This window comes from Mercenaria mercenaria, chromosome 17 (assembly GCF_021730395.1).
Source record: "Mercenaria mercenaria strain notata chromosome 17, MADL_Memer_1, whole genome shotgun sequence".
Taxonomy (NCBI): Eukaryota; Metazoa; Mollusca; class Bivalvia; order Venerida; family Veneridae; genus Mercenaria; species Mercenaria mercenaria.
Window position 1 is genome coordinate 16,901,421 of NC_069377.1, and position 12,464 is coordinate 16,913,884.

At 35.9% G+C, this 12,464-nt stretch overlaps 1 protein-coding gene across 8 annotated transcripts in view; it reads left to right on the forward strand.

Moving 5' to 3' along the window:
- The window catches only part of LOC123536495 (fibropellin-1-like), a 270,748-nt gene that overhangs the window by 133,136 nt on the left and 125,148 nt on the right, over positions 1-12,464 (forward strand). For 6 of the 8 annotated variants that reach the window (XM_045319702.2, XM_053529202.1, XM_045319707.2 and 3 more), the window contains one exon: positions 9,320-9,457. The exons of the other annotated variants lie outside the window; for them this stretch is intronic. In XM_045319702.2, the coding sequence (XP_045175637.2) occupies positions 9,320-9,457 (138 nt within the window). The remainder of the gene's footprint in view (positions 1-9,319; positions 9,458-12,464) is intronic. 8 annotated transcript variants of the gene reach the window in all.

The window sequence follows — 12,464 nt, forward strand, 5'->3', positions numbered from 1 at the left end:
TATGAGTGGTGGGCTGGTTACGATCGATTTTTAGCAATTTTTATGCCCCCGAAGGGAGGCATATAGTTTTTGAACCGTCTGTCAGTCTGTCCGCAATTTTCGTGTCCGGTCCATATCTTTGTCATCGATGGATCAGTGTGCGACATTAACGGTAGCCCGATCGCCAATGGCTACGAAAATTCGGCTCGGGCGACAGAAAACCGGCAGACCGTAGCCCGTTGGGCTATGAAAAATTCTGAGGAATAAATTTACCAAAAAGATCAATGCAAACGTGGGAGCAAATAGTTGCTTTGAAGCTTCAAACTTCGCTCAAATCCAATCTCAAAGCGAATTCAAGTCGCCCGAATTTTTTTTTGGATGCGCACCCGCTAATCTTTTGACAATTTGCACCATGTCATAATGTGCGTTGAATACACATACACACTCGCCGATAGCATAATTTAAGCTCCGCCTACTTCAGGTACTTGTGAGATTTTCGCGAGAAGTGTGAAAGCAAATCAAATTATCGGTTTCACCAGAGGCAATTGTAATAGGCCAATCAGCGCCGCAGTTACGTCTTTGACACTAAGCATATAATTGTCAACACGTGCGAGTCGTTCTCTTAAGAATTGTCAATTACATATGCGATTAATTGGAATTATAGAAACAGTTATTTAGTATCCATGGTAAAAGAACGACATGTAAAGTATTAACTTCGTAAAACTAACTTTGATGGATGAATTGATTTGAATACCGGTATGTATTTCTAGGTTTGACACAGTTTAATTTCAGCAGGCTGGTAACATTGCCCGATCGGGCTTTCGACATAAAAACTAATATTTCTTGAAAAATAGTAAATATATTTCATTCAAACTTTGTCCATTTATTAAGCATTTTTCATATGACACAAATTAAAATAAAAATAACTTGGTTGCCTTCAGTTTGGGTAGAATTATTTCCCCTTTTCAGATTTTTATGACGCATAATTTTTGAGGTCCAAAAAAGACATGTTCTAATGCTAAGTTTAAAACAAAAAAGAGTTCAGTGGCTTTCTAATGCTCTAAATTATTGCGCTAGTACATGAATGTATACTTTTTACTGTGATTTTACTAACAACATTATAGAAAAATGTTAGTTGTAAAAAAATTGTTCATACATTTGCACTAGAAACAAAGTATTAACCTTAAATACATAGAATAAAGGTATTGGCACACAAGTTTTGAGCAATAGAAACCCATTGAACCCTTTTCTGTTTTAAACATTTTATTAAAACATATTTTTTTTGGACTTCAAAAATTATGCATCATAAAAATCTGAAAAGGGGAAGTAATTCTAACAAAACTGAAGGCAACAAAGTTATTTCTGCCACAGTATGCATCATATGTTATGCTTAATAAATGGACCAAGTTTGAAAGAAATATCTTCATTATTTTTCAAGAAACATTAGTTTTTATGTCTAAAGCCCGATCGGGCAATGTTACCAGCCTGTTCAGTTTTATTCGAATGAGAAACTGTTCACACAAGTGGTGACTCGGTATAAATGTGTATGGTAAAATGAGGGATAATTGACTTCCCCCAAAAAAATAATGCCTTAATGGGCCTAGCGAGACCCCTGGTCAGTCTACTGCCAAGCTATTTCTTGTCTACCATGTCTACAAAGCTGTTTAGATCTCTTTTCATGACTCTGTGTCTTTGACTTTCTGCACAATTTTGTGAACACTGTTTCAGATTTTGAAATCAATTCTGAAAACCTCATACAAATTTCTGAAATATATCAATATTCACCAACCTACAGCAGTATATTGAAAGAAATTAAATATTACTAGAATGAAAGTCTTGTTCATTCTTGAGCGAAAAATTAGTGGGGCTACGAAAAATTCTGTCAGGCTACAAAAAATTGGAAGTCCGTAGCCCCATTGGCTACGGTGTTAAAAAGTTAATGTCGCACACTGATGGATGGATTTTCAAATAACTTGGCATGAATGTGTACCACAGTAAGACGACGTGTCGCGCGCAAGACCCAGGTCCGTAGCTCAAAGGTCAAGGTCACACTTGGACATTAAAGGATAGTGCATTGATTGGCGTGTCCGGTCCATATCTTTGTCATTGATGGATGGATTTTCAAATAACTTGGCATGAATGTGTACCACAGTAAGACGACGTGTCGCGTGCAAGACCCAGGTCCGTAGCTCAAAGGTCAAGGTCACACTTAGACGATAAAGGATAGTGCATTGATGGGCGTGTCCTGTCCATATCTTTGTCATCCATGGATGGATTTTCAAATAACTTGGCATGAATGTGTACCACAGTAAGACAACGTGTTGCGCGCAAGATCCAGGTCCGTAGCTCAAAGGTCAAGGTCACACTTAGACGTTAAAGGATAGTGCATTGATGGGTGTGTCCGGTCCATATCTTTGTCATCCATGGATGGATTTTCAAATAACTTGGCATGAATGTGTACCACAGTAAGACGACGTGTCACACGTAAGACCCAGGTCCGTAGCTCAAAGGTCAAGGTGACACTTAGATGTTAAAGGTCATTTTTCATGATAGTGCATTGATGGGCGTGTCCTGTCCATATCTTTGTCATTCATGCATGGATTTTAAAATAACTACGCATGAATGTGTGACACAGTAAGACGACGTGTCGCATGCAAGACCCAGCTCCGTAGGTCAAAGGTCCTAAACTCTAACATCGGCCATAACTATTCATTCAAAGTGCCATTGGAGGCATGTGTCATCCTATGGAGACAGCTCTTGTTTATTACTGCCCAGGCTTAGTTTGGGGAAAAAATGCTTCGAATAAGCAGAAATTGTAAGTATTGAACAGCTGTGATGATAGAAAAGAAATTAAACATACCTTTTATCAAGAATTAAATTCTAACTTTCGTTTTCCATATATGTCACAAGTTTTTGCGACCGCGATTTTCGGAGATTTCTGTCATTTCCAACAAGAGTTTCTAGTGCTCTTTTATAATAAGTCAATAAAAAGTCTGCATTCAAGAAAATATGATAACTGTTCAGGGTTCCCATTCACATAAATATGTACTTTTTCACGTATAAATTTCTATCTGAAACGTACAGAAAATTGCTCCAGTATGTATTTTCACACAACCAAATTGCCGACAACAAGATGCTAAATTGTTCTAGATCAAAATAACAGCGAACTTACAATGCAATCAACCCGAAAGTAGCTGAAAAATGAACAGTTTGTGGAATTCCAGTGTCTATTTTTAGCAGGTCGGGTGTTACTCGACAGGTTCCGTGTAAAATATTTAACGTGCAAGTTATCAGTAGAAAATTATAGCGACAGTCTAGCACTTGGTAATTTTTTAGTGACGTATTCGATTGCTGTCTGCATAATGCAAGAAAAATGAACCAAACTAAACAAACTGTTTATTTGATAAACAGGGAGGGCAGGCGATGTCAACAGCCTACGTCTGAATCTTTAATATCAAAGACTGATATTAGGGCAACAAATAACGGTAATTGCATAGCATGTAAACAAAATAAAAGTAGCTCTAATAAAATATTTCTGATATTAGACTTAGTTTTATTTTATTTTAATACACTGTAATAGATCTAATACAAGTCAACATTAATGCTAGAGTTTTGTGCAAAACTGTTATGGATAAAGTATGAAATAAACTAGTTTTGCACCAAGACTTTAAATTTTATAATATAGTCTATAGTATAAATAAAGTTCGAAATATCAAAACCCCCAACTTTTGAAGTTCCACCCCAGTTTGATGACCTAGGGGGTATAAAACCCCCCTCCCCAAAAGTCTGGTGGGAACCCTGCTGTTGCAAAAGCAGCTCTTATTTTGGAGCATTTTTCAAGAATAAAACTTTTAAAGGTGTCAAACCCAACCCACCTTTAGGAAATGTGCAAAATAAGACAAGTTAAAATGAGATCTGTTTAAGAAAAATTCTTCAAAACCCCTTTTATTAAATGGCAAATGTTTATAAAAATTATAAGTTAACAAAACTAGATATCTTTAAATAGATTTTTAAAAGGTAGAAAGATTTAAAAAAATAATTTCTTGAGTGCTCTAAGTACTTTGGAAGTCTTACAAGAACGTCAGTGCTAAGCGCTTTGCAGCTGACTTGTTGGCCTTAAAATTTTATTGTTTCCGAAAATGCAGTGGCTCAGAGAAAAAAATATCAAGTGTGATGACTGAATAAGGTTGTTTATAATTGGCAGAATTCATACAGCATAGTTTATAATTAACAGAATTCAGGTTTGGGTCAGTAAAGTTGAAAAGAATGTTTGTATTTGTTTGCATTTCTTTTCGCGTTTGAAATTCCCCCTCCAAAGATTTTTTTTAAAAATCATGCGAAATTCCCCCCTTTGCATGGACCCTGGCCCCAGTTCCAAAAAGCAAACGAGAGCCCTGATTCATCATTGACAGATATCAGTTCATTCTGTTATACTGCAGTAGAGGAAATAAGGTGCCTTCCAGTAGGCTTTAGAATTCAGCTAACAGAAAAAGACTGGTAGAAAAGATGCAAACAAATTACATACTTCGGGTGGAAATTAGGACATACGAAGTATCATAGCTTCACCATCGAATTAAATATTGAGCAATTAGAAATGGAAAGTTAAACCAACAAACAGAAATCAAAACAGTACTACTGTTGTACATATAAGGCCAGCATTTTTTAATTTTCTGGTTTACGGGAGCGCCGACCCTATTTTTTGACAAAACAAAATAAAAAGAAAAGTCATTTTCAGTACTTTTATTTTCATTTTACCCGCCGACCGTCCATAATTGCTGCTGCCAAAAATAAAAGTTTAACTGTAAGGTAGAGGTTTTTTATCAAGAACAGTAGACGCATGAAAAATGGCCACCTCCGTGAATGTAAATTGTGTGAAATTAAATAGGAAAAATATACAAGTTAACAGACAATAATCTTTAGAATAAGTTGGCAGAGATAACAAGTATTGTAAACAAACTGGATCTGAGTAGAAATTACTGCACCTGAAGCTCAACATTAGGAATAACGAAAAATGACCTTCACAATGCTGTCCAGGTGTTGAAAAATCTGGCGTATCACATGTACGAGATTTGTTGTCTGTATTTTATGATTGGACAACAATCAAATTCATGTGGGACTGTCAGAAAAATACCACAATTGATAAAAAGGAAAGAAACCAAAGAAATGGCAAAATGGAAGAGCAAAAGTGAGTATCAACTTGCTAAACATGTATTTTTAAATTTTTTACTTTGAAGTCTTGAGGGTTAGAGAAGAAAAAATAACTAATACCACAATTTTCAGTAGTTCTGTTCAAAAACAAAGTGCAATTTCAGTGGAAAATGACACATGTCTTACATATGCTTGACAATGATACATGTGATAAAAAACTGAAACTAGTCAAAATAATTGGACAGTCAGATTAATGGTATGGTTGTTTAATATTTGTGATGGGCAATCTAATCCGAGTGGAGATATTGCCCATACGAAAAGATTAGCTCAATATTTCCTAAGATCACGTCAAATTAGTTTGACTAAAGTTCTAGCCAGGTACTGTAACTCTAAAGATAATTATCAAACATGAAACTCCCAGCAATATTGTCATGTTCACTTGAAGTATACCGATAAAATCTGTAAGAAGACCCTTTGAAAGTATGTTTGGGACAAACATTTAGACACTATATACCACATGTGCCTTTGACACTGAGGAATACATAATGACATATTCAGTAATAAATGTTTTTTCGGACTCATAACTTACTGAGTAAGTCCAAGTCCCATCTCAGTGAAGAGTCTTATAAATCTCCAATACTGTTGTTTGAACATCAGCCGATAAGGCTGTTATTTTGTACACATTTTAGCTGAACCAAAATTCAGATTGTTTCGGCCTGTCATACAATATAGGTGGCACTGACAGTTGGCAAAATATAAAACAATATATAAGCTACTGAAACTTAACCAAATCCATTTAATTTTAAAGCCAGTGTGTATAATATTTATCAATTCGTAATTTTTGCTTTCTGTCAATGCTTGTCTTAAACTTTGCATCTCCGGCCAATTAATATGCATGTATGCAGGATGCAGACCTAAAGTAGTCATTGCATATCCCCACTTTAATAGCAGTTTTTATTCAATTTCATGTTTATATAATAAACTTTATGCAATGTTCTTATGATCTGTATATTTTATTATGAAAAATGTTTCTACAGGTCTATTTTTACTACAAAATAGATACATACAAAAACACAAGTAATACAAGTCATATCCTTTGTGACTTTGAATGTCATTATTCATTCAAGCTATACATAAAGAAAACAACAGTATACTGAGATGATGAGATATAAACTAGTTCAGAATAGTTCATTTGTGAGTGTATATGCAATTTAAGCTTGCAAGCTTTTGTTTTCTGTGGTGTACAAAAAATAAAAAAATTGTATCCTTTTGGATATTTAATTTTTATTTATTTGGTCGACTGCTCAAAATTGGGATTTTTATTTTTATTTGTCGCCCCCCTCCCCCGACCCAAATTTTTTGAAAAATCTCCCGTAAACCAGAAAATAAAAAAATGCTGGCCTAAAGGGTGTAAGTAAAGTATGCACCAACAGGAAAAGTAAATCAACATAATAAAAACGTATAAAGTAAGACATGTGTACACATTTTCAGTGATTTAATTTTGAGATGTTGAGGTATTTAAGCTGAATACTATTTGGTGTGGTGAACTGAGTTCAGGAATTTTCAACTTTTGAAAATAAACCGGTATTTCTGCTTTAAATGATTTTATGTCAAATCTTTAATTATTATTTGTACAATGCAAACTCAACTACGGTAATGTACAAAGACAGAACAACTTCTAAATATTGCAACTCATATGTGCTATAAAGTCTACAAGCGGATTACCCCTATAAATTAAGTGAAAAATGCCATTTTCTATAAGTAATGTACGTATAAGGGCAAATTTTTCACAGACTGTCGTACATTTGTTTTAACTGACACAGTAGTGAAATCCAAAACTTGATTATAATAGTCTTTCAGTTTAATACCCTTACAGAAGCAAGCCTCTGTGGCGTACATGCTGCGTATTTGCTGTGTATATGCCGCAAACACAGTAGTACGCCAGAGGAGTACATTTTACATACACCGCATGCTGCGTACATGCCGCGTACTATTTCGACGAGTACACAGCATGTACGCAGGAGGTCACTAGTACACTTCAAGTACGCAGCACAGACTCTGAAAATTTAAGGAGTACACTGCATGTACGCAGGAGGGACTTGTACAAGAAAATAGTACACTGCATGTACACCGCAGATACTTTGAAATTTGTGCAGTACACTTCATATACGCGGAAAAGACTTGTACAATTTCTTTTGGCATTTATACTTTGTCTTTTTTTATAAGTTAAAGTCTGAAGTAAACTTCATATACGCGGGAGGGACTTGTTAATTTTCTTTTGGTGTTTATACTTTGAATTTTTTTAGGTAAAAGTCTGAAGTACACTTCATGCAGGAAGGATTTGTACATTTTTTTTTTTTCTTGGAAGCAAGAACTTGATTTCCGAGTAACTTTTATCTTCATAGCATAGAGTAGTTCAGATAACTGGTATTCTGAACAATGAAAATTTGCCAAACTATTTGCAATGTTCATTTGTGAAGCTTACATCTTGGTGATTTCTGAGCTGCACCTTGCATGCAGTGTAAAAATATATTCTTTTTCATTTTGAATTAATCCTGGAGCTTTCTAACTTGGATAATTGAAAAGCCTTATTTGAACTTTGTTGCATTACATTTTGTAATACATGAAATAATTACCAAGATAATGCCTCAACAGCGCCCGAATGAGAAGAATTAATAGCTCTCACTGTTATTTGAATACTCTTAAGCAAAACACCATTCTATCATGTTTTATAAAGGCTTTAATGCTCATTATGTTAACTCATTAAGGCCTCACCAAATTAAAAAGTTGTTCATCGGATTTGCCGCTCGTATATTTTCATAACGTTTTTGGCTAATTGCGCTCGCCCCATTGGAAAAAATCAATCCAAAATTTTTTGGTGCGCTACTTTTTACGGACGTAAAAGTGTATAAATGCTTATATAATTCCAGTCCTAGATTGTTCTCAGATGGATTTTAATCAAAATAAATACATACTACGCACACATTGTCTATAATAAATCACAACACTTATATTTAGTTGCATTAAAGTTGTTTCCCCTTGATGCAGTTACGCCATTTTCTTCAAATGTTTACCAAATTACATGGTACAAAAATTGATTTATTTCATTGAAAAGTGGATGAAGAAAAGCATACTAATTTATTTGATAACATCAATCTACATTATTTTGGTAAGGGTAAATACTTATTGATGCATGTCACATCTTTTTTCTGGTTTTTTTTCTGTCCAAATGATCAGCATTTCCATACGAAAGTTGGTGGGTAAGGAATTTACATTATCACAGCAGTTTCGCCACAGGAGTACACAGCATGTATGCAGCAGGAGTACACAGCATGTACGCCGCAGGACTCTGGCCAGGAGTACACCACATGTACGCCGCAGGAGTACACAGCATGTACGCCGCAGTAGTACACAGCATGTACGCCGCAAGAGTACACAGCATGTACGCCGCAGGGGTAGTACACCGCAGGCTCATTTGCATGTGAAAAGTGTATGTGCCGCGTACATGCTGTGTACTATTTCCCGCATACTAAATTCCTCCAGCGTACATCCTGTGTACTATGTAGTCCACAGCATGTACGCAGCAAGTAGTACGCGGCAGAGCTCATTTGCATGTCAAAAGTGTACTACAAACGTACTATCGGTGTATGTGCGGTGTATATCCTGCGTACTATTTAAAGCCCTTGATTTTAGTACACATCATGTACGCATCATATACGCTGTATGTACACAGCAAGAGTACGCAGCAGGCCTTTTTCTTCTGTAAGGGTAGTATGAACCTTTCTTATTGTCTGTTACATCGCACTAAAATAATGTAGTGGTTTGTTAAACTGGAACAAACTTTTTTTATAGCGTTAATACCCTTAAGTTACCATTATAACAAGAAAGGTGGTAAGTGTTGGCTGATAGGGAAAATGGTGGCCAACATTTACCAATAGATGACCAGTTACCTGTCTCGGAAAGCGGAAGTTTTTGTCAGGGAAACTTCCCTTGATAAATCAGTATCATCAAAGCGCTTTATTATGTCGCACTTGTAACGTGAATTGTTGTTTTGGTCAGGGAAAATTGGAATTTGGTCAGTAAAAGTCAGGGAATTTTATTTTCTCTGCTTTGTGGGAACCCTGACCCAAACTACACACATATATTAACAGTATAATTCTGCTTTGCAAGCAGGTGATGATTTTTATTTCAGTCATCAATGGATTCACCTGTGACAGCAGCGACCCAACCTCATGCTCAAATCTTGATGCTAAGAGTGAATGTGATACTATGTCAGTCAAATGTAAATGTTCCACTGACAACACTGCTGTAGATGGTGTATGTCAAACAAGTAAGTAACTTAAATTAAATTAAATAATTGTCCCCCACCTTTTTCAAAGAAAAGAGGGGAAATAGAAATGGGCTGCATCCTTCCATCAGTCACACTTTGTGTCCAATCCATAACACTGACATCCATGAAGGGATTTTGAAATAACTTGGCACAACTGTTTTCCATAGTGAGACAACATGTCATTCACAAGACCCAGACTCCTAGCTCCAAGGTCACACTTAGCGGTCAAAGGTTAACAGAGTCTGTTTCTTGTCCAGTTCATAACTCTGTTATCCGTAAAGGAATTTTGAAATTATTTGGCATAAATGTTCCTTATAATGAAACAGAATGTCATGGACCCAGACCCCAAGCTTCAAGGTCAAGGTCACATTCAAAGGTTGATAGGGTCTGTTTTGTGTCTGGTCGATAACTCTGCCATTCATCAAGGGATTTTGAAATTACCACAAATTTTCCCATAATGAGGCAACATGTCATGCATAAGACCCAGACCCCTAGCTCCATGGTAAAGGTCAGAGGTTAACATGGTCTCTTTCTTGGCTAGTCCATAGCTCTGCTATTCAAGGGATTTTGGAATTACTTTGCAGAAATGTTCCCTATCATGAGAAAATGTGTCATGCTTAAGGCCCAGTCCCTAGCTACAAGGTCAGGGTCAAACTTGGAGGTCACAGGTTTAAAAAGAGCATTAGTTTCATGTCCTGTCCATTACTCTTCCATTTATCAAGGGATTTCAAAATCACTTGGCCCATATGTTCCAAATAACAATATGTCGTGTGGAAGACCCAGGCCCCTGTGTCAAAGGTCAAGGTCACACTTAAAGGTCAAAGATAGTGGGTCATTATGTCTCCCACCACACAGTGGTGTGGGAGACATATTGATTTACTCCAGTCTGTCTGTCTGTGTGTGTGTCTGTCACAAAGCTTGTCCACACTGAAAGTCGAACATTTCTCATCCGATTTTCACCAAACTTAAACAAAATGTGTTTGACCATAAGACCTCGGCCAAGATCGATAACCAGCCAAATCGGTCCAGGCATTTTGGAGTTATGGCCCTTGAATTACCAAAAATCGGCCTTTTTACTGTTGTCCTCACTCAAGTCAAACATTTCTCATCCAATCTTCACTAAACTTAAACAAAATGTGTTTGATCATGAGACCTTGGTCAAGTTTGATAACTAGCCAAATTGGTCCAGGCATTTTGGAGTTACGGCCCTTGAATTTCAGGGTTCATACGCGTCAGGGAAAAGTCAGGGAAAAAATTTTTTTTTCAAGGTCAGGGAATTGTCAGGGAATTTTACAAAATGTCAGGGAAATTTTGAAATTTGGAAAATGTCAGGAAAATGTCAGGGAATTTTCTGATCTGGTTAGGCAACAATTTGTAAAGGTTAAGGCAGTTTCTTCAAATATTTCCTTTTTCATGAAAGCTATCACACTTACAACAATTAAAGCATAATTTAAAATTATATGCTTATGTATAGGGCGGCTTGACACATAAAGTATGTGCTCTTCACCACTGTACCTATGAGTCGTGCAACATCAAGTTGTAATAATGAAATGAATGAACTAGCACGCAGAAAAGTGCCATTCAAATATTCCACATGAAAATGCAAACACAACTAGCTGTGTCCAACTGTATAAGAACATTTTGGTTAATTCCGACTAGATACTGAAATAGTTTAATACAATAATTTAGCACAACCATTCTAAAGCATCAAATACCACCACAATCCGATAATGTTACAATATGTAATTAATTCAGAATTAACAGTTCTATCAATTCAGTATTCAATATAACATTCAAAATTTATAAAATTATAAAGGTGGGGGTTTACCTACAGCGATCTGCATATATTTAAAGTATTGAAATTAATATTTAAAGTAGCAGTCCTAAGGCAGTGAGTTTCATATATTTTTAAAGTATTAATTGACTAGGAAACAAAAATAAAGCAAAATAAGGTGTCATGCATCCTTAGCCGGCACTACAGACACTATCTTTCGGTTCAGCCTGTTCTGGAAAAAAAGACCAAAGTATATATGACATTATACATTCCTTGTGAAAATGTAGTGGTGCCATAAACATGTTTTACTCAGCTGAAACACTCGGCACTCTAATGTCACACATTCAAAATGCAATCAGCACAACAGACATTACTGTCACTTAATTATGCAGGGCTTATTTTATGTGCGATATATAAAATTGAACATAATATTATCTACAATACCTTAAAGACATGCTTTTGCTACCAAGGTGTTTTGCATGGTATATATCCTATAGATGTTACTCTTTTTAATTGGTAATCAGAATGACAATTCCATTTTAATGTAATTTAGTAAAGCTATGTTCAGAAAAACAGTTCGATTTGGCTAATATGTTCAGGTTTCCAAAAGTAATTGCTTTATTGTCTATTGGTCATAACATAAAAACATTTGTTTGTTTGAAACAGTGTATTTGATTACTTTTTAATGCATGATAATATATGTCATTTTGCTTGCCAATGTGTTTTGTATAATCACCAGCTCCATATCCAGTTGATTTGGAATAAACAAACAAAATATTAAACAATGTAAATGTTTGTCAAAAAAGGAGGTAAGGGTTGGCTGTAGGGGTGGTGGAGGCCAACATTCTATTTTTCATTTAAAATTGAACCACTAAATGTGCACATTTTAAGATAACAAAAGTCATACTAGGTGACTTGGTTTGTATCGTACCGAACCAAAAAGTCAGGGAAAAATGCTTTCATGTCAGGGAAAAGTCAGGGAAATGTCAGGGAATTTTGTCTGAAAGAATGTGTATGAACCATGAATTTCCAAAAATCGGCCTTTTTACTCTTGTCCGCACTATAAGTTGAACATTTCTCACCAGATCTTCACCAAACTTAAACAAAATGTGTTTGACAATGAGACCTTGGGCAAGTTCGATAACTTGCCAAACCGGTCCAGGCATTTTGGAGTAATGGCCCTTGAATTACCGAAAAATCTGCTTTTTTACTCTTGTCCGCACTCTAAGTCAG